A 22,088-nucleotide genomic window follows, 5' to 3' on the forward strand; every position below is an offset into this window, starting at 1 on the left:
AAACGTGAACGCACGCAGAGGATGGTGGCTTTTGGTCGTGCTGTAAGCACAGCTGGAATTAGCGGGACACAGCTGGCATGTACGAAGGATACGTGACTACCGTCGCAGTCTGGTCTCTTTTTATTTTTGTTTTCTGCTCCTGGAATCGAGTACTGGAATGACAATAAGAACGGAGTTTTTGTTACGCGTTCAGGTTTTATTATTATTTATCAAATAAAAAATAAATTTTCTTATTTTTATAAATCTATTTCAAGTATTTATTTATGTAATATTATTTATTATTCATTCCCTTCCCTTTTTTGCATGCTGGTCTGGTCTGTTGGGACTTGGTGGATATCCTGTTAAGATTACGAAAATGGCCTTGCCCCCGAGTCCTTTTTAAAAGAAAGTATAACACCAGGAGAAAAGTTAATGCAATAATGTTTGTAGACAAGTTTTCAAGCTACAGTTATTTTCCATTCCAATTTCAAGCCTGGAACTTCAGAGAGATATTTTAAGAGTGTTCGATTACTTAAATTTTAATTTTTTTAATTAAAATAAAATATATTTTTATATTTTTAAATCAATATCAAAAATAATTTTAAACTATTATCATTATCACAATTTTAAACATATCCTAACAGCAAAAAGACCGTGCCACAAACTATAACGAATGTAGTGTTTAGAAATTCGACAGCATCTGTTTTGTAGTTAGTCTTTGTTTTGAAAATGTGTTTCACCAGAGAAAAATCAGTCTTTTAAGTGTTTTCAATGAGTATGATAAACTAATATAAAAAATAAAAATATTTTAATATGTTTTAAAATAAAAAAATATTTTTAAGAACATATATCAAACACGGGATGAAAACCAAAAGCCTAGGAAAGAAAAGAGAGACTTGTGAATGTTTGCTGTTGCCATCTGAGCTGGGAACGAGAGATCCGAGCAAGGCAGTGAAGAAGCATGCCTTCAAGAGGGATGAACGTGGCCATGGTTAAAAATTTGCTAGCTACATGCTCTCTCCCTTTCCCCCACATGAATGTCAGTATGTGTGAGGAAAAGGAGACGATTAGCTGTGAAAGACGATACAAGTCTCGAAACCAACCTGGAATGCACATAATATTGTAAACACCAGCTGCTAATTGCTGCTGCCTGGTAGCATTGATGAAGTTGTCGATTCTTATGTTCTGGTCTCTTCGGTTTGAGAAAAAACTATTAATAATTAATTAATATTACTACAGGATAAATAAAATGTTGCTTTGTTGCTGTGTGCCTCGAACGTTGTCGTCTCGTGTGATAATTAATTCATTAATTTGTTTGGTTCATTGAACGTGTGAGGGATGGCGAGTCGAGCTAGGAAGGAAGCACTCTCGAATGAACTCGGTAGAAACTTTTGTGTTCATTGTAATCCGAGACCAAAAACAGGAACACACTCATCATGTTTCTTTTTTTCCCCCTTCAATTCATTCTCTTTCTTTGTCCGCCCACGTGATCTTGTAAGGAAGAGGGACTTGAGCTATAATCTCCTCTTTAATTTGGATAAGAAATGCTTCTATAATTTTCTTTGAAAATAAATTTAAGCGCGCATGAATTTTGATTCACAAAAGCTGCTTATCAAGACAGTGTTTTGTAACGCAGTTTAATTTTTTTTAATATGAAATTAATTTTTTAAATATTTTAATGTATTGATATTAAAAATAAAATTTTTTAATTAAATATATTTTTAAATACGTGTGAGGGATGGCGAGTCGAGCTAGGAAGGAAGCACTCTCGAATGAACTCGGTAGAAACTTTTGTGTTCATTGTAATCCGAGACCAAAAACAGGAACACACTCATCATGTTTCTTTTTTTCCCCCTTCAATTCATTCTCTTTCTTTGTCCGCCCACGTGATCTTGTAAGGAAGAGGGACTTGAGCTATAATCTCCTCTTTAATTTGGATAAGAAATGCTTCTATAATTTTCTTTGAAAATAAATTTAAGCGCGCATGAATTTTGATTCACAAAAGCTGCTTATCAAGACAGTGTTTTGTAACGCAGTTTAATTTTTTTTAATATGAAATTAATTTTTTAAATATTTTAATGTATTGATATTAAAAATAAAATTTTTTAATTAAATATATTTTTAAATAAAAAATATTTTAAACAGTAACAACAAACATACTCAAATATCTTATAAAGTTAGTTTTGCATTTGGTAGACTTGGTTTGTAAAAAATATAAAATTATTTTTTTAATAATTTTAATATGTTGATATTTGGTCCCAACTAGGTCGCAAGTGAGGGATGGCGAGTCGAGCTAGGAAGGAAGCACTCTCGAATGAACTCGGTAGAAACTTTTGTGTTCATTGTAATCCGAGACCAAAAACAGGAACACACTCATCATGTTTCTTTTTTTCCCCCTTCAATTCATTCTCTTTCTTTGTCCGCCCACGTGATCTTGTAAGGAAGAGGGACTTGAGCTATAATCTCCTCTTTAATTTGGATAAGAAATGCTTCTATAATTTTCTTTGAAAATAAATTTAAGCGCGCATGAATTTTGATTCACAAAAGCTGCTTATCAAGACAGTGTTTTGTAACGCAGTTTAATTTTTTTTAATATGAAATTAATTTTTTAAATATTTTAATGTATTGATATTAAAAATAAAATTTTTTAATTAAATATATTTTTAAATAAAAAATATTTTAAACAGTAACAACAAACATACTCAAATATCTTATAAAGTTAGTTTTGCATTTGGTAGACTTGGTTTGTAAAAAATATAAAATTATTTTTTTAATAATTTTAATATGTTGATATGAAAAATAAAAGCTAATATTTTTAAATAATAACTATTTTTTATTAAATAAAGTATATCAAATTTACTTTTAAATTCAATAAAGTAAATGCTTACATTGAAAAGGAAAAAAAAATTAACAGACTGAATTCCAGTATTAGTAGATATTAAACATAATTAACCCTCCTGAATGGCATAGTAAAAAACAAAAAAACAAAAAACAAAAAAAAAAGGAAAAATGAACGAGATGGTCGTGAATTAAAGAACATACTATAAATAAATTGCAAAAACCATTTGCCACAAACCCAATTGTCATCAATATCATGTCTATCTTCAAAGCAATAATTATATTGTGGATGAACACAGGGTCGGCATGCCTTATCCACTGGTTATATGAGCAGAGAACCCAGTAATTTAAGATCACGAGTCACAATCACCTACTAAGATTAACGAACGAGCACGAACTTGGTTCACACAGGTAAATTGGATTTTAAAAGAACAGGGGCATTTTCTAGCTATCCACCTAGCCAGCCCAGCCCCCTGTGCCTGTCTCCATTTCGGAAAAGGGTCTTAATCGAACGAGTCAAACGCAACCAACACCGACCATCTTTCTCCTTTCAAAGAACAATGAAAGGCTTTGGTGTTTTTTTACTTGTAATATCCTTGAACTCGAATGGCAATTGCATGCACCAACCCCACAAAAAACAGCAGCCACGCCCAGAAGTCAAAATTCTCATTAACCTCGAAAACTATTCACAAACGGTAATGAAATCAACAGGAAGATCCTCGGCATAAATCTATCAATTCCCAGCGTTAACGAGGGCAAAATTGTCATTTTATTACGTCTATAAGTATCGTCCAGTTCGCTTTCCAACGCTTCTTTAGTCAAGAAAAAAAAGAAAAAAAACCATTCCATTCTCTCTCTCTCTCTCCCACAAAAAAAAAACTCCTCCTAACACTTACCTGTAAAATCTTATTATAAAAAAAGAGTCTTTTAAGCCTTTCCTCGAACTGTTCATCTACAAACAGGCACCTTCACCGGCGATTGTCTCTCGCCGCTGAATCCTCATCAAGTGTTTAACTTTTCCTATCTGGGTTTCATTCAGATAGTTCATTTACATAGCAAAGTTGCAATGTTTCACAATGAAACGGTGTCGGTTTCCTGTTTCTTTGGACCGGTGACCGTATAGTGATAAGTTGGTAAGCGGTATAGTTGGATAATTGGGGCGTGATGGGGAAGGTGGCGGCGGGAGTGGCGGCGGCTGCGGCGGCGGCGGCTTGTGCGGTGGCGGGAGTGGTCGTGGGCAGGAGGGTACGGAGTAGGAGGAAGTGGAAGAGAGTGGTAGGAGTGCTGAGAGAGTTAGAAGAAGCATGTGAGACACCAGTTGGGAGGTTAAGGCAAGTAGTGGATGCTATGGCTGTGGAGATGCACGCTGGCTTGGCGTCTGAAGGTGGCTCGAAGCTTAAAATGTTACTCACTTTTGTTGACCATTTACCTAGGGGGTATAATAATCCATAATCTAATCTACCTCTCTTGTTGTTTTTGTTACTGGTTGTGACTTGTGAGAGATACTATGTGGTCCTACTTTTAGTGTGTCTGCGCGTGTTTCTGTGTTTTGTTTGATTCTTGATTGATCCATCATCGCTGGTTGGTTTAGGAATTAAAGGGGAATGATTGATTGAATGGTACTTGTCTCTTTAGTTTCTTTTAGTGATATTCGTATGCCTAGTAATCTTGAATTTGATAGTTTGGGTTTAAAATTTCATTTTTACGGTGGTTTGATATTTTTTTTCCTATTTTATTACGATCTCGTGTTCGTTTTCTGGGGTGTTCTTGTTGCCTTTACTCTTAGCTGTTTTTATCTTAAATTAAAATTTGATACAGTTTAGCCATTTGTTTCCCATTGCTGTTTTGGAGTGCCTTTTGAACTTTTTTTTTCCTTGTTTTCTTGCAACTTGGACAGTCTTTCTTTGTGTTATTTCTTTTTCTTGTTTCATAACGCTTTCTGCCAATTTTTTCACTGTGAAAGTGTTTGGTTATTCCAGTTTTATTTTTCTTTTGATGTGATGTTCAGTCTATTTGCTGTTTTCTCCTTTGTGTTGTATAAGTTTGTTTTTAAAGTGTTTTGTGGGTTCATTTGGTTAGATGATTCTGGTACAGTGGTTTTGGAACTGGATTTATTTGTAAACGCACGCGCTTTTAAATTATACATTCATGTCCTGCTATCTGTTGTTTTGCAAAACTTGATTGTAATGAATCGATCTTCTCACTACTTGATTTGGGAATATATTTTTTTCTCAAACAAAAACGTGAGTTTATAGAATCTAAATGTTCTCTTTCTATTCCCTTCTATTCTGATTTAAAATGCTAAAGAACTGTTTGAGAAATACTACGTGTTTAGGTTCCTTAATTGAAATATGGTGGTTCTTATTTAGTCTTCTTTTCCAAGTGGACAAGATTGGTTGCTCAATGAAGGACAGAATCTGCGTTGTATTCAATGAACAGAATTTTCATACCGACTCTTGATTTAACAATTGTTTTAATAGTTTGTCGATGCAAATACATAATTGCAATTTTTATGCTAAAGCGCCATCCCCTTTTTCTTTTGGAAGTGTTCTGGCTGTTGAAAACATGCGCAATGACAGGGATTAGATATTGGATGAAGAGGGTGTGTTTACAGTTGTTAATAGTCTTTAGCCTGGTTCCTGTACCTGTCTTTGAATCACATGTTAGCTGGAAGAGTTAGGATGAAGTTACACCAGATGTGACCATTTCTTCTATTATCCTTCCTAAATCATTTGAGACTCATCCTTTTTAGCTATGGTTGTTTTTGATCCTTTACCCATGCATGCCATGTATATCAATTTCAAGTTCCTGAAGTGAATAAGAAGAAGAAAGTTTATCCCCATTTGTGATATATAAATGAGATAGATATGGACATCCAATTAATTTCACATTTTGCATGTATGGTATTTGTAATGTAAATGTACAATTACTAGCTTGCTTGGGGAAATCATACCAAATAAGCAGTGACTATGTGCTTCTGTTTTTAAATTGCTTTTTTTATATCAATTATTAGAGTTGGATCAATTTTCAATTATGTGGTCTATATTTGTATTGTTTGCTTAGGTTGCCTTGGTAAATTGATTTTTGATGTTGTTGTCAGGAGTGAGATAGGAACTTATTATGCTCTAGATCTTGGGGGTACTAATTTTAGGGTCTTGCGGATTCAGCTAGGAGGTAGAAGATCTTCAATCTTGTCTCAAGATGTGGAGCGACAACCCATTCCCCAGCACTTGATGACAAGCACAAGTGAGGTGACTGAGTTTTAACTGCAAATATTTCACTATCTTTGGGCATGCTTTTGGAAAAGAAAAAAAAGAAGATAAGAGATGACCTGATAAGTATGGCAATTATTGTGCATTTTTTGGCTACAGGATCTCTTTGATTTTATTGCTTCAACCTTAAAGCAATTCGTTGAAAAAGAAGAAAGTGGTTCTGAGCCTTCTTCAGTTAGAGCAAGGGAGCTTGGGCTTACATTTTCTTTTCCAGTGAAACAATTGTCTATGCATTCAGGTATCCTTGAGAAATGGACAAAAGGATTTGCCATTGAAGATATGGTAAGCTAGATGATGTCTGCCAAGGAAACTTTGTAAATGTTGACTGCGTAATTGTTAGTTGGATTTCCGGTGCCTTTTTGCTGTTCTGAATATTTCTACACATGTTTTGTGTTGTTCTTAAAGAGCAGTAAGTGAAGTATTGGAGCACCTAGGATGTGTTTTTTCATTGCATGTAATTTTAGGATGAGTAAAAATCTTAAATCTATTTGGCCTGGTAATTAAATCACTTATCATAAATATATTATAATCTAAGTGATAATGCTTCTATTAGCCAATCTGGAAGTTTTTATACATTTTATTCAAGTGACTATTATAAGTGAACTTCTGTTTCGTTTCCTTTTTTTACGACTGGATTTATTGCACAAATGATTGTAGGTTGGAAAAGAGGTGGTTGCACTTTTAGAAGCAGCATTAGTCAGGAGTGGTTTAGACATGCATGTTGCAGTATTGGTAAGCACTTTCTTCTCTTATGGAAGCATTGTTGATATTTGATTTCCCTTTAACCAATATAACAATTCAACTGTACAGTTATTGCTATTTGAAGGTATTTTAATAAATAAAAAGTCGATGCTTTTGGGAAGTACAATTGTTATCAGTCAAAAGCATTCTTTATTATTTTTGAATAGTAACTGTTAAGTGGTCGAACATGTATTTTATTCCGAATCAGTTTAAGTTTTTTCCTTAGGTCATGTACCTTTTGAATTGAATAGCTGGACCAGCATTGCAAAGTTAACCATAATTTCAGTCATGGTCAGAACTAAAGAAGATCTAGACCATAATCGCAGACTGCTTGCGAAGATTTTCCCCATCTGTTTTACTTGCATGAAGTTTCCTTGAGTGGTGGAGTTTTACTCGTACCAGGATCTTGAATAGCACGTGGTTGATGTTGTACTGTATGCAAAATAAAGTTCATCTTACATATCTAATGGAGTGATCTAGAACTTAAAAATTACCAGGTCATGCATGTATAAATGCACAGACACCAGTATGTTTGAGCTTGTGGATGATCCTTTTGTTGATTTCAAATTTTCCTTTTCTCAATAGTTTTTTTTTTTTTTTTAAATTACCTGGATGTCTTTTCTGGACCTTCATCTCTTTAACTATTGTTGTGCAGGGTGGTTCATTGGACAGCCTTTCTGTTTTAACCCCCACCCCCACCCCCACCGGAAAAAAAAAAAAACAGTACTTTCCTTTTCATATAGAGTTTTTTTTTTTTTAATGTATTAATGAAGAGGTGCACTTTGTTTTGAACAGGTAAATGATACTGTGGGAACCTTAGCACTTGGACATTATGATGATGCTGACACTGTTGCTGCTGTGATAATTGGAACGGGTACTAATGCCTGTTATTTAGAGCGGGCAGATGCCATCATAAAGTGTCAAGGTGTTCTTACAACTTCGGGATGCATGGTACTGCTCTTGTCTCGATCAAGCATTTTCCTGTGATTAACTTGAAAAACAATCCATTATTATATCTGCTTGCTCACATTATGCTTTTGTCTTGTTTTACTAGGTTGTTAACATGGAATGGGGAAATTTCTGGTCATCCCATTTGCCACGAACTTCTTATGATATTGATTTGGATTTGGAAAGCCCTAACCCAAATGATCAGGTAAGGAGCAGTTTCTTATGCTTTTATTATTTGTTACTATAAAGGACCTGCTCAATGTTTTTTTGTTGGATTTTGTTGCAGGGTTTTGAGAAAATGATATCAGGAATGTACCTAGGTGACATTGTTCGGAGAGTTATTCTTAGAATGTCGCAAGACTCAGATATATTTGGACCTGTTTCCTCCAGATTATCAATCCCCTTTATTTTGCAGTATGTGACATATATACACAGAAATCTTGGGTGGCTAGGAGTTGATTTTATTGTTGTATAAATGTGTTATCTCTCTTGATATTCTGTGCTTATTGTCATTTGAAGCTTTGGTTCTCCTTAATTTCTTACTCATTTTCATCTATTGCTAATCAGAACACCCTTGCTGGCTGCAATGCATGAGGACGACTCTCCTGAACTGAAAGAAGTAGATAAGATCTTGAAAGAAACCCTGGAGGTAGATGGACCGCTCATGTTTTCCTTTCTTGTGTTTATTGAATGCTGCTATGGATTGACTATATCGGTTTTATTTTCCTGTGCACCTGTCAATTTCAGATTTCAGAGGTCTCTTTGAAGGTCCGAAAGCTTGTTGTAAGAGTATGTGACGTTGTGACCCGTAGGGCTGCTCGATTGGCAGCTGCTGGCATAGTGGGAATCTTGAAGAAGATCGGACGGGATGGAAGTGGAGGCATCACTGGTGGAAGAAGTAGAAGTGATGTAAAAATGAGAAGAACAGTTGTTGCGATTGAAGGGGGTTTGTATACGAGTTATACAATGTTCAGAGAGTACTTGCATGAAGCCCTGAATGAAATACTGGGAGAAGATGTGGCCCAACATGTCATTCTTAAAGTTACAGAAGATGGATCAGGCATTGGCGGAGCTCTCCTTGCTGCCGCATATTCATCCGGCGGTGTGGATAACGTACGGTTGCCATAAATATATATTATTTATATACATATAGCTCCCTTGTAAATGTAGAATTCTTTCAATATCTTCATATATATAAAAGGGTTTGTCAAAAAGAAAAAACTTGTCATCTTTCTAATGATTCTCATTGTATCTTAAGCTTTTTTATTTATTTATTTTTGGAAAGTGTTTTTATAAACTAAATCTTTGAGAAGTAAATTATGCTTTGTTAGTGTAAAAAACAAGGTGAAGAATAATTTTTTAATGTTTTGAAGCTTATTAAAAAAATGAGAATTAAATTTGATTAATAAAAAATGAAAAAAATTATTTTAAATAAAATAAATAGCAATAAAGATCAAATTTTATGGATAAAAAAATCAGAAATAAAAAATTGTAATATAAATAAAAAATATTTTAAATAAAATAAATAGCAATAAAAATATAAAGATTATGTCATGAATAAAAAATTTTAATTTAAAAAAATAGTAAGAAAAATAGTTAATAATAATAAAAAGAATAAAAGTTGAAATAATTAATAAATGATAAGATGTTTAAAAAAAGAAGTTTAGCGTAAACCAAGTTAAAAATATTTTTATTTAAAAATAATTTTTTATTAAAATAAAAAAAATGAAATGTAATTTCTAAAAAATCATTTTCTGTGAAACATACGAAACAAATAGTATCTTAATTTTCTTCTTTTTTTTTTTGTTGGTACACTTCCTTTTCAATCAGGTCTTCTGTATATTGCTGCTGGCTATGTGAAAAGTGTGCTTTATTTATCCCGCAATGAGAGAGTCGTCTTTACAAATTATTGTCCTTTCAAATGATTGAGGACTTTTTGCACTCTGGAAGTCATTAAGAGTGTTGTTGGGCCCAAACATCTCGTGGTTATGGCCAGTTTTAATGACCATCAAGTTCCCCTCCCCCTTCCATTATTATCATTGGTCGGCAGCCCTGCCATTCATCTTCTCCGATGGTCATCCCTTGTTGACTTCACCGCCACCACCCCCATGCCATCGCCATCACCGTGCTAGATATATATGATTTTGTTCATGACTTTTTTTTTTAACTTTTTCATCCCACTACTGGAACTTGAGGGTTTTTTTTTTTATTCTAGGATTTTCCTAATTTATAAAATAATCAAGTTTAACTTGATTATTTTAAATATTTTTTATTTTTATTATTTGAAATTACACTATTAAGTTTTACAATTTTTTACTTTTTATATTTTTCTATAAAGTTAATTTAGATTATATATTTGTTAGGCTAACCTAAAATAACTCGATTTTTTAATATTATTTTTTTAATTGTTTAATTTTGATCATTTTTTGTGGTTTTTTTTTTAAATAATTTTCTTATCCTAATTTCATATACCCTAGTATATGGTGGATTAATAAAGGGAGGTAAGATGAACTTGGTTTTTTTTTTATGTTTTTTAAGATGAATTATTTTTAAATGTTGTTGTTTCAAAGTAAGATTAAGTCAAGTTTTCTAAATTTTATTTATTTATTTCTTTGAGATTATATCAGTTAGTGAAGCCAAGCCAGTGCTACCATTACCTAGAAGAAAAGGACGAAGAAATAACCATTTAGGTGATGGTTAAGTGGTAAAAACTTGAAGTTAAGGGGTTTGTTTTTTTTGTAGTCTTAGGTTTGAGTCCTTAATTACTCATATGATGATTACTGAAAGTTTATATAATTGTTAATTTTAAAATTTATAAAATTAATTATAGTGAGTGTAAACTAGTCCGGACAACCATATTAATTTTTTTAAAAAAACAAAGAAATAAAAAGGAATAGTCTTGATATAAAGAGAGAGGAATGGAGCGTGGGAATCCAGTTATCAATTCCCTTGCAAAGCATGAAGGTGACGTGAGATGGTGGTGATGGCATCGTGATCTTTGTGTAGATTTATTTGATGGTCATGTTTCCCTCGTCAGCAAGCGTTGACAGTTTTCGTAGCCACGTAGATCATCCATTACGTCATCAAACACGAAAAGTATTTATATTCTATTTTTATTTCGCGACGGCTACTTGCTTCTTACAAGCTGCATGATGCATCCACGGGATCCTCCCATCCTTTTCCACACCCCAACAGCTCCACCAATGCCCACAAGCACACGTGTAAAAGTCTTTTTCCCCGTTTTTCCTTTTATCTATGGTGATTTTCTTCATCATGGCATGCCACCTCATACGCCGACCAGTGTTTTCTTTGTTGAAATGAAAATTAATTGTTTATTTTCCAAAAAAGAATAATTTAGTATCATGGAAGATAAATTATAAAATACTTTTTAGTTTTAGATATGCCATGACAAATAACCTGAGAAATTACTTCTTATTATTATTTTTTGATGCATTCAATGTAATTGTTCAACTATTTAGAATAAAATAATGTGATATAAATAATGTAATAACAATACAAATAATTATTATATTTATGTATAATTTATTTTATAAAGTGTATTTGTACATATAATATAAATATTTACAATATAGTATTATAGATACATAACGAATATATTGTTTTGTATGGTTAGTTGTGTAATGGATAATGAATGCAAATTATTTTATGATTTCTGGATGTGTCAAAGAAAATAAATCGAGGAATAATACATTTTGACCTATTAATGTTTGTAAAATACTTTTTAGATGCATTGAAGAAAATAAGTTGAAAAATAATACATTTTGAGCTATTAAAATTTTTATTTTTATCAAATATTTTTTGGTGCCTGGAGAACATTAAAAATGAATTTGTCTTCAATGTTATTATGATTTTATAACACAATTTATATTATCTAATATACATTATTGTTGTATAATATATCATGTTTTGTATTAAATGTATTTTATAGCGACTACTATATGCATTGATATATTAAATTAATATGCTTTTATGCTGTATATTACTCTATCCTAATATATTATTTCCTATATAAATATACTAGTAATTTGTTATTTTATAAAAATATTATATTTTAAAGTATTTTATTAATATATTATTGTTTATGTGCGTGTACACAAAAAAGAAAAAAAAAAGAAGTAATATATCATTTTAGTTTTTAGATGCTTCATGGAAAGCATTTTCTGATCTCCTAAACCGAAAAATACTTTTATTTATCCAAAACTGAAAAATGAATTTATTTAACCATGTTTTCAAGAAGTAGCCAAACATTAAAAAAGCTTTATACACGCAGCTCTTGGCATGGGCCAAATAAATGCCAATAAAAGCCCGTATGTGTGATGGGCCTAAATTCTATATTCAAGTTTCAAAATCCTGCTCTCTTGAAAACCAGGTTCTGGATCTTTCACTAAAGCCCTGAAAGATTCGAGAAAGTACTAGAAAGATCTAGAGAAGCCCAAGATGAAACTACCAGAATTCTCTTCTCCCCCCTCGTAATGTATAAATTACTCAGCCTATCCCTCCTTCCTCATCATCGTCAACACGACAACAGCAATTCATCTCTCAATTACAAAGAGTTCCTGCTTCGAAGGCATAAAGAAGAACAAAGATGGCAATGATTCCAAGTTTCTTCAACAACCTATCACGAGACATCATCTTCGACCCGTTCTCTTCTTTCGATCCATTCAAGGACTTCCCTTCTCCTTCATCTCCCCTCATCCCTCGCGAGAATTCAGCTTTCGTTAACACTCGCATTGACTGGAAAGAGACCCCAGAGGCCCATGTCTTCAAAGCTGATCTGCCGGGGATTAAAAAGGAGGAAGTGAAAGTCGAGATTGAAGATGACAGGGTGCTTCAAATTAGCGGGGAGAGGAACGTGGAGAAGGAAGACAAGAATGAGACATGGCATCGTGTTGAACGTAGCAGTGGCAAGTTCTTGAGAAGGTTCAAGCTGCCTGAGAATGCCAAGATAGATCAAGTCAAGGCTGGTATGGAAAACGGGGTGCTTACTGTCACTGTGCCCAAGAAGGAGGTCAAGAAACCTGATGCCAAGAAGACTATTGAAATCTCCTGTTAAAAAAGAACACTACATTTTTTTCCTTCAACATGTTTATTAGAGCTTTAATCCCTTAAATGTTAAAGAATCAACTAGCGGCCGATTACTCATCTTGTTCTATAAGATATTCAGTCTTTACTTAAAGTAATAATTTGATATTAGTCATCTCCTCTGGCTGCTATATGGAGAGAGCTTCAAACCTCCTCCTTTAAGCCACGCTTGAGGCCTTAATCCCCACCTCTGTGTGTGTGCGCGTATAATTTGATTTTCTTTTTTCTCTTTTTGGATAAATATTTAAGCATTTTCTTTTATCCCCCCTCTACCATTCGCCTAAGCGCAGTTTAAATTTTACATTTTATTGTATTTTCTTGTTCATTCTTCACAATAGCTTGTTGTCGAATTCTTTGAACAGTTTAATTAGTGTGTGTGTGTTCTAACATGCCTTAAAAATAAAAAGCAATCATAACAAATTTTAAAAAGATCTTTGGCGATTTGAAATAAGAATAACAAAATCATCTCTCTAGTTTGAAACTATTTTTCAAATCTAATTACAATCATAAAAGTATGTATCAATTATAAATAAATAAATAAATTTTAATATCTTTGTCAAGAATATATTAAAAAAATATAAAAATAATGAACCACTTACACGTGATTATGAAATTTTTTTTAATACAATCAATAAAACTGATCCATCTAGCTAGCCAATTTAGATATTAAATTTTTTATTTAGTTTAAATTTAAAATAAAACATAGTAAGAGTTAACATAATGTAATTTAGTTAATATAATAGGTTTAAACATGACCTAATTAAAATCTAGTTTAACTTAATAAAAATTGCAAGGTGATGTTGTTTAAACTTTGAACTATAAAATTAAATAATTAACAAATGAGGAATTAATTTTAAAAACAAAACATTAGCCTGTCTCTATCACATGTGAGAGGAAATATTAGAGTTTATTTTGTGGTGGGAATGAGATTTTTTTAGGTTTCTATTATGTTTTTTCTAAAACTAAAAATAGGTAAAAATTAGGGTTTTCTGGGTTCAAAAATCAAACCCTATTTTATGATAATTGTTGGTGGCGGAAAAAATATAAAAGTATACAACATGTTGGCTATTATAATTTTTTAAAATTAAACAGACGATGAGTGTTCTATTCAATTAAAAAATAAATAAATGCAGGCACATAGGCTTAGCCTTACATCACTAAACTCGCATGAGATTTCACTTTCAAAGGCCAAACAAGTAGATCTAGGTTTTATTTTTTAGGGCTAGTCCAACAACACTGTTTCTTCACTTAAAATAAAATTAATGCATAAATAAGGAAAAAATGATATTGACTTGAAAAACACTCATTTGCTCATGCAGAATTTAAATCCTTCATATTTTTTTGCATATTTATTTTAATTATTGCAGAATTAAATAAAAATCAACTTTGACGATTATTCCAATTATTCCACGTCATTGCTCAAGTGTAAAATCTACCAACGTGAAAAATAAAATATAAACATGTAAAACAAAAAGGATATATACTTAAAATATTTGTATTTATATCTATTTTTTATTTCTTATAAAAATTATCAACTTTTCACTCTGATCTTTAATTGGTGTTAATAATTTTTTTTATAATTTACCCATCCATATATTTTTTTAGCTCTTATTTATTATGCACATGAAACAACTATTCATTCTTTTATTTATTATTTAAGGATATTTAATTAAATAAATGGTATTTTTATTGTGATATTTTATAAGTATTTATGGTAAATTTTGAATAAAAATAAAGATCGATTGTAATTGACATTTAATCAATTATAAATGCATTAAATAAGTCTGAACAAGTCTACTAAAAGCTCTAAAAAAAGAACATAGCTGCCCTTGATGCTTGCTAAGAGTTGAATCCCAAGCAAGGCCTTCATGGGCCTTATTAACCTGTAAGTTGTTGCCCAAGTTAGGGCTTCAAAAAAATTCTAGGCCTCAATTATTCTAGAGCACACCAGGAAGTTCGTGAAGCGCACCATCGCGATTACCCTGGATTTGTCTCCTGCTTCCTATAAATTCCCCCTTCTCATCAAGACCGATCAACAGCAATTCACAACGATTATTCTTCAGCAAACGACCAACCAGCAAAGCAAGTAACACATATCGATCATGGCAATGATTCCAAGCTTCTTCAACAACCGATCACGAGACATCATCTTCGACCCTTTCTCTTCTTTCGATCCATTCAAGGACTTCCCTTTCCCTTCTTTTTCCCTCATCCCTCGTGAGAATTCAGCTTTCGTTAACACTCGCATTGACTGGAAAGAGACCCCAGAGGCCCATGTCTTCAAAGCTGATCTGCCGGGGATTAAAAAGGAGGAAGTGAAAGTCGAGATTGAAGATGACAGGGTGCTTCAAATTAGCGGGGAGAGGAACGTGGAGAAGGAAGACAAGAATGAGACATGGCATCGTGTTGAACGTAGCAGTGGCAAGTTCTTGAGAAGGTTCAAGCTGCCTGAGAATGCCAAGATAGATCAAGTCAAGGCTGGTATGGAAAACGGGGTGCTTACTGTCACTGTGCCCAAGAAGGAGGTCAAGAAACCTGATGCCAAGAAGACTATTGAAATCTCCTGTTAAAAAAGAACACTACATTTTTTTCCTTCAACATGTTTATTAGAGCTTTAATCCCTTAAATGTTAAAGAATCAACTAGCGGCCGATTACTCATCTTGTTCTATAAGATATTCAGTCTTTACTTAAAGTAATAATTTGATATTAGTCATCTCCTCTGGCTGCTATATGGAGAGAGCTTCAAACCTCCTCCTTTAAGCCACGCTTGAGGCCTTAATCCCCACCTCTGTGTGTGTGCGCGTATAATTTGATTTTCTTTTTTCTCTTTTTGGATAAATATTTAAGCATTTTCTTTTATCCCCCCTCTACCATTCGCCTAAGCGCAGTTTAAATTTTACATTTTATTGTATTTTCTTGTTCATTCTTCACAATAGCTTGTTGTCGAATTCTTTGAACAGTTTAATTAGTGTGTGTGTGTTCTAACATGCCTTAAAAATAAAAAGCAATCATAACAAATTTTAAAAAGATCTTTGGCGATTTGAAATAAGAATAACAAAATCATCTCTCTAGTTTGAAACTATTTTTCAAATCTAATTACAATCATAATAAAAGTATGTATCAATTATAAATAAATAAATAAATTTTAATATCTTTGTCAAGAATATATTAAAAAAATATAAAAATAATGAACCACTTACACGTGATTATGAAATTTTTTTTAATACAATCAATAAAACTGATCCATCTAGCTAGCCAATTTAGATATTAAATTTTTTATTTAGTTTAAATTTAAAATAAAACATAGTAAGAGTTAACATAATGTAATTTAGTTAATATAATAGGTTTAAACATGACCTAATTAAAATCTAGTTTAACTTAATAAAAATTGCAAGGTGATGTTGTTTAAACTTTGAACTATAAAATTAAATAATTAACAAATGAGGAATTAATTTTAAAAACAAAACATTAGCCTGTCTCTATCACATGTGAGAGGAAATATTAGAGTTTATTTTGTGGTGGGAATGAGATTTTTTTAGGTTTCTATTATGTTTTTTCTAAAACTAAAAATAGGTAAAAATTAGGGTTTTTTGGGTCAAGAAAGCTATTGAAATATCCGGTTGATTGGAGAATGGGGTGCTTACTGTTACTGTGCCGAAGGAGGAAGTCAAGAAACCTGGTGTCAAGAAAGCTATTGAAATATCCGGTTGAATACGATGCCTGTATGTTTTCCTTGGTTGGCAAGCATTTATCTATTTGTAATCAAGAATTCCGTGTCTTCTTATGTTAATAGCTGAAAATCTTGGTGTCGTCCTTGTTTATATCTAAGTGTTCAATGGCAAATGAAGTGTAATTTTGGCTTTCTATAACCATCCTACCGGTGATTTCTAGCTTCTGTTCCTTTTTCTTTTTTCACCTTGTTCTTGATGCTTATAGGACATTATGGCTAGACATGTTCGAAAAATAATGCTAAAGAAGCGGATAGCTGTCAATATTCCTGTAGTCTGTCGTGGGCATAGAATGGAATAAGACAGCGTTAATAGTAGGAAAAAAATGCATACAAATCTCTATTGATAACTGGTTCTTCAATCGAGCCTAGGCCTGCAAATTATTCTACATTACTCAGCAAAGCTTACAATATGGTATGATGTGTCTAAATGCCCTCTTTGTGTTCATAAGAGAATTATCTCTAATTCCCTGTACGCGTTAGGGATTCGCAATCAACAGGTTAGTTTACACCTTTGCTCGCTTTAGTTCAGTTTCTGTTCCATACTTTTAAATGTCTTCTTCTTGAACTCAGCTTGGAACCAGTAGCAGATTTTATTATATCACAGAGACGTTTCTGTTTTGTTGCGAAACGTTCTCACCATTTCTTGCTGAGAATTTACATGGTGTGCTTGTTAAGGTGTTAAATTGCAGTTCTGAATCAATAATGTAATCCTGACCCAATTTTGGGCCACAAAGCGGCAAGGTGGGTTTGGGCCTAACTCTGAAGACAAAGAAATCTATCTGAGCCCAACTCCAAGTGTTCCTCGTCTTCTTGGTGTCCGACGAAATAGAATTATAGAACTAGGAAGTAGAAACCCTCATCGAGCACAGCTTAAGCAAATAATGGCAACGGAGAACAAGCCGAAGTCCAGTGCTAGTGCTACTACCAACAGCAAGAAGAGAAAACAACGCTATCTCCCTCACAATGTATCCTTCTTTTACTTCCTCTCTATGCACTTGTTCATATATATATGTAATTTGTTTTTCTTTCTTTTGATTGTATTTTGTATGTGTTTCTGTACTGCAGAAACCAGTGAGGAAGAAGGGTTCCTACCCATTACACCCAGGAGTTCAAGGCTTCTTTATCACTTGTGATGGGGGTAGGGAGCGCCAAGCCTCTCGCGAGGCTATTAACGTTATTGATTCTGTATGTTCCTTTCTCTTATTTCCTTCTTCTTTTCATTTTTTGCTGCAAAATTCAATCTGGAGATATGGAAAATCGACTCATATAGCTGTGAAAATTTTGGTGCGGTGAAATTTATAGCATCTTGATAAATTCCTCCTACAAGAATTCTGCTTATCACGGGTGGAATTTTTATTTTTTGGTTTGCTCTTTCTGTTATCATAATGTCTGAGAAGTGCATTCACTAGATTAGATAATTTAGAGTGCTTTTAGATGCGGTGAGTGCACCTTTCCCTTGATGTACGAGGTCAAATTATGTACTCTTTCATTGAGCTGCTGGTATTTGCATTTTTTTCTTGCAGTTTTATGAAGAGATAGCTTATGTGAAGGATACTAGTGTGAAGCTTGCAGATTTGCCTGGTAAACCTACAAATAAAAAGATCAAGTTCTCATATTCTGACGATGAAGGAGATGACGAAGAGGATGACAATGAAGAGGATGGGGAAGATGAGAACAAATCAGAAGCCCCTGAAGGCAATGATGCCCTGAATGATAATCCTACAAACAAAAAGGTAGGATCTCCTAGTGTAGAAAATGAAAACAGTGAAAATCAAACAGAAGAGAAGACTAATCAAGAAGAGGGTTGTAAAAATGATGAAAAACAAGCAAATGAAGCAGAGGAGCTGCCAGCGAAGAAGAAATGCACAGAAACATGTGCCCCAAAGTCTGTTGTCCAAGAAAAAGTGGAGGAGAAATCCATTGATAGGCTTATTGAGGATGAACTCAAAGAACTTGGAGATAAGAACAAGGTGAGTAATGTATTGCCCATGTTCCATTTACTGATGTTCCATTGAAAAATAAATAATTTTTGAAATGAGTTGATCAGAGAAATTGAGCTGGCGGCCTTATTTCTATAGCTTTTGCCTGTGTTCTTTTGTTGAGCTCAATTTTCCTTTTCTTCCCTGTATTTGTACTTAGCTCTCTATCTCCCTCTCCTCTATTTGGTATCGGTAGAGATTATTTACATTCTCATTTTGCTCACTAACTTCACACCCACCACATTGCAATGCTGTTAAGATGTGCTGGTAGGTACTCAATAGGGATGTTTTGCTTGTACTGAAAGTACAATGATTTGGCTTGAAATGAAGATAAAAGACATACAAGCAGTGCACTGTACCATCTAATGAAATTACCTCCCCTTCACCCTAGAATGGAAACACATAATCTGTATCCTGATTTTACTTTCAGAAAGTATACTGGGTGACACCTTCGTATGATTTGTTCCTTTTGTTTTCTTTTGTTTGTCGTATTTGTCCTCTCAGCCTACCTGTTTTGCTTCTTCTAGGCCCAGATGGGGAAATGGAAATTCTAGGAAATGGTAGGAAACACATTTTGCTTCCCCATAGCCTATCATAGAATGAAATGCAACTCCATGAACAAACTTTACAGCAGTATAAATTGCTGTTTATCTTGCAATCGGGCATGGTGAACTTGGTGCTCTTATGTTTGTCGCAGATACTGTAGTGTTACTCCTTGCAATTCTGAGAGTATTTTATTCAGATATGCTACACTTTTCATTTTTGATAACTGATATCCTATCTTGTTGAGTTTGCTATCTGTTGAATTCACTAATTCCTGTGGTCATGGTGAGCATGCTTAAAAAGGGTGGTCTTTGTCCTCTATGTTGCTACTATTTTTGGTCATATCATTATATTCTTATGCTGATTTTGAATTTTTCTTCTGCTTGAACAGAGGCGCTTTCTTAGCCTTGATTCTGGTTGTAACGGTGTTGCCTTTATTCAAATGCGTAAGATAGATGGAGACCCTTGTCCCAAAGATATTGTCCAGCATATAATGACATCTGCTGCGTCAACAAGGAAACACATGTCCAGGTTTATGAATTGCTGACTTCTTAGGTTAAATTTTATAAAGGCATAGCTTCCAACCAGTGCTCGCTATTCTCCCCTTTTGAGCCGTACTTCAGCCTCAGGCCACTGCTTATGGATTTTCACATCCAAAATGCTGGGCATCAACCTGTGTGTGACATTTGGTGCATATGTACCAAAATGGCTTTCTGTACTGCAAAAAGCAAGAACTTTTACAACATCTTAAAAAAATGACATATCATTTCAGAATGCTAAAGTTATGCTATCTGTTCATATATAGGTTCATCATAAGAATGCTACCAATTGAAGTTGCATGCTATGCTTCAGAAGAGGAAATCTCAAGAGCGATTGCACCAATTGTTGAAAAATATTTTCCTGTGGATACTCAGGATCCATTGAAGGTACTATTCATTAATACTTACCTCAAAAGTAAACTGGGACTACTTCTCTGGTGCTCCATAAGTGAGAATTATATAACAAATATAAGAAGGAAGTGTTTGAGTAGCATATTCACCATGCCAACTAATTTCTTGTGATGAATAAAATTCACCATCCAATTCAGTAATGCTTGACAACTTGGAATACAGAGGGCACACGCTTGGGAAGAGTTGAGTCTTCAAATATGCTAACAATGCAGCATTAGTCTTGTCCAACTTCATTGTATGGTTTGATTTTAATTGGAGGCTTGATTCATAATCTAAATCAAGCCAAGAGGCAGCCTAGATATAGCTTTTTGTGATTTTTTTTCCCTCTCCCTAAACTAATAGTTCTAAAACCCAAAATATAAAACTAAGTCCTACAAAAAACACTGTTTGACCTTTAGAACCCTTTGAATAGGACTTGCTGATGATAATCCCGCTTAATTTCCCAACAGTAAGAACTGCTTCCTGCACTGAAAAATATGTTAGATGTACCGTGAAAAGGGAAACAATGCTCCTTTGGATTAAGAGGTAAAACTAAATCTGTATATTCAAGAATTTGTTCCTTGCTTCATCAGTGTTCTTAGAATTCCATGTGGAATACGTTGATTTCATGTGTCACTTTTGTGTTAATAAGCTGGCTCTAGCACCACTTTTGACGTAACCTTAAATAAAATTCCATCTATTCTGTAAAATTCTTAGACCTGCAGGACACGGTTAGTTCAGGAGTTGCTGTTGAGGTAGCTCCTACAAGGACCTAGCATTACATAAGTTGGGATCCAAGGGAAATTGGCAATGGGGAAATAGATGGCATTGAACACCATCAAAATTTAATTAAATAGTGATCCAAAATGAAGTTTTGTTTCTTCAATTAATCAGACATGAATAATACTTCCAATAGCGTGCCATTCTCATTTAGCATATGGCAGCTGAGCAACCACTACACTGCTAAAAGCACCCCTGTAGTCTGACATCGTAATTGTGGTGGAATATAGGAAGTCATAGGAGATAAGAAATCTGAATTTTGCTGATTGAACTAAGTCAACAAGGACCAATGGAGTTGCATCTCATACTTGCAACACAAACTACAAGTTGACCACTTATTCCTTCTGTGCAGTTTGCAGTAATGTATGAAGCCCGTGCAAATTCTGGCATTGACAGGATGAAAATTATAAATTCAGTGGCAAAATCTGTTCCTGGACCTCACAAAGTTGATCTTGGCAATCCCGACAAGACAATTGTAGTTGAAATTGTCAAGGTAAGAATCTGTTCTCTTCCCTGCTATGACTTATCTATTGCAGAAACTGCTCATTTGTTACAAAACCAAGTTTTGCGATATTTTGAAGTTAAGTTAGAATCGTGTATGTTGGTTATATCTTTTAGAAGAAGCTTTTAGGCTCTCTATCAGCAATGATATTGAAGAACTTTTATAACCATTACATCTCATTACGTCTCCTGATGCCTATGAGTGATCCTGCATCTGGTCAAATTAATTGGCCAGTCTGTTTATTTCTTAAGACCCTACATGTTTCAAGTTTGTTCAGCCTCTTACACTTGTGATGTATTCTTTGCCGCAAAGCACTAGAAGTACTTGTTTCGTGTATAATCAGTACCTATCGGGAAAAAAAAAATCAGAGTTTGACTGCCTGTGGTGCTAATTTATTTTTTGCCCGATTAACTTTGATTACTTTGGTTTGTAATTTTCTCAGACTGTGTGCTTGATCGGGGTTATTGAAAAGTACAAGGAGCTGTCCAAGTACAACTTGAGGCAGCTCACATCATCGAAGCAGTAATAGCCTGTGACAACTTAAATGGAGAGGAAAGCGCAACTTGGATCTGTTATTTTTAGTTCGTATTAAATAGGGGCACGCTAACTAAAATTTTGGTTCAAATAGAACTTTTTCTTTCTTTCTTTCTCGAGCTCCTCGTGTTAAGAATGTTCATGACATTGTTGCAATAGCATAAAATAACCAGAAGACATAAAAATCCATGTCGTGTTTTGTCTTCACT

The 22,088-nt window shown here is 33.7% G+C and overlaps 4 protein-coding genes across 6 annotated transcripts; all 4 read left to right on the forward strand.

Moving 5' to 3' along the window:
- The first annotated feature begins 3,643 nt into the window (after window positions 1-3,643).
- On the forward strand, window positions 3,644-9,018 carry HKL1 (hexokinase-like 1). Of its 2 annotated transcripts, none has more exons than XM_011033765.1 (9): window positions 3,644-4,253; window positions 5,918-6,068; window positions 6,189-6,371; window positions 6,747-6,825; window positions 7,630-7,781; window positions 7,885-7,983; window positions 8,065-8,192; window positions 8,346-8,427; window positions 8,526-9,018. In XM_011033765.1, exons 1-9 carry the CDS (start codon window positions 3,982-3,984, stop codon window positions 8,904-8,906), a joined length of 1,527 nt encoding a protein of 508 aa, XP_011032067.1. In that variant the 5' UTR covers window positions 3,644-3,981; the 3' UTR covers window positions 8,907-9,018. The 2 variants fall into 2 exon arrangements, with proteins under 2 accessions (XP_011032067.1, XP_011032066.1); XM_011033764.1 differs by having other exon boundaries at window positions 6,747-6,821; window positions 7,626-7,781.
- Window positions 9,019-12,299: 3,281 nt separating this feature from the next.
- LOC105131017 (18.1 kDa class I heat shock protein-like) lies at window positions 12,300-13,142 on the forward strand. The gene has a single exon (XM_011033766.1). The coding sequence runs from the start codon at window positions 12,385-12,387 to the stop codon at window positions 12,850-12,852; it is 468 nt and encodes a 155-aa protein (XP_011032068.1). The 5' UTR covers window positions 12,300-12,384; the 3' UTR covers window positions 12,853-13,142.
- A 1,761-nt stretch (window positions 13,143-14,903) lies between these two features.
- LOC105131018 (18.1 kDa class I heat shock protein-like) lies at window positions 14,904-15,721 on the forward strand. The gene has a single exon (XM_011033768.1). The coding sequence runs from the start codon at window positions 14,984-14,986 to the stop codon at window positions 15,449-15,451; it is 468 nt and encodes a 155-aa protein (XP_011032070.1). The 5' UTR covers window positions 14,904-14,983; the 3' UTR covers window positions 15,452-15,721.
- A 771-nt stretch (window positions 15,722-16,492) lies between these two features.
- LOC105131019 (THUMP domain-containing protein) lies at window positions 16,493-22,086 on the forward strand. 2 transcript variants are annotated; one of them, XM_011033770.1, is made up of 8 exons: window positions 16,493-17,109; window positions 17,288-17,577; window positions 17,678-17,797; window positions 18,136-18,582; window positions 19,526-19,665; window positions 19,940-20,060; window positions 21,196-21,336; window positions 21,788-22,086. In XM_011033770.1, exons 2-8 carry the CDS (start codon window positions 17,494-17,496, stop codon window positions 21,869-21,871), a joined length of 1,137 nt encoding a protein of 378 aa, XP_011032072.1. In that variant the 5' UTR covers window positions 16,493-17,109; window positions 17,288-17,493; the 3' UTR covers window positions 21,872-22,086. The 2 variants fall into 2 exon arrangements, with proteins under 2 accessions (XP_011032072.1, XP_011032071.1); XM_011033769.1 differs by lacking the exon at window positions 16,493-17,109 and having other exon boundaries at window positions 17,123-17,577.
- Window positions 22,087-22,088: the final 2 nt, after the last annotated feature.

This window comes from Populus euphratica, unplaced genomic scaffold (genome assembly GCF_000495115.2).
Source record: "Populus euphratica unplaced genomic scaffold, PopEup_1.0 scaffold76.1, whole genome shotgun sequence".
NCBI lineage: Eukaryota > Viridiplantae > Streptophyta > Magnoliopsida > Malpighiales > Salicaceae > Populus > Populus euphratica.

Excerpts from the sequence above, each read along its gene's own strand:
- LOC105131017 (XM_011033766.1), top strand. The coding sequence starts at position 12,385 with ATGGCAATGATTCCAAGTTTCTTCAACAACCTATCACGAGACATCATC.
- LOC105131018 (XM_011033768.1), top strand. The coding sequence starts at position 14,984 with ATGGCAATGATTCCAAGCTTCTTCAACAACCGATCACGAGACATCATC.
- LOC105131019 (XM_011033770.1), top strand. The coding sequence starts at position 17,494 with ATGGCAACGGAGAACAAGCCGAAGTCCAGTGCTAGTGCTACTACCAAC. Across the intron at positions 18,583-19,525 it reads AACTTGGAGATAAGAACAAG|AGGCGCTTTCTTAGCCTTGA; the intron begins GTGAGTAATGTA and ends CTGCTTGAACAG. Across the intron at positions 20,061-21,195 it reads ATACTCAGGATCCATTGAAG|TTTGCAGTAATGTATGAAGC; the intron begins GTACTATTCATT and ends CCTTCTGTGCAG.
- HKL1 (XM_011033765.1), top strand. The coding sequence starts at position 3,982 with ATGGGGAAGGTGGCGGCGGGAGTGGCGGCGGCTGCGGCGGCGGCGGCT. Across the intron at positions 7,984-8,064 it reads GCCCTAACCCAAATGATCAG|GGTTTTGAGAAAATGATATC; the intron begins GTAAGGAGCAGT and ends ATTTTGTTGCAG. Across the intron at positions 8,428-8,525 it reads TCTTGAAAGAAACCCTGGAG|ATTTCAGAGGTCTCTTTGAA; the intron begins GTAGATGGACCG and ends TGTCAATTTCAG.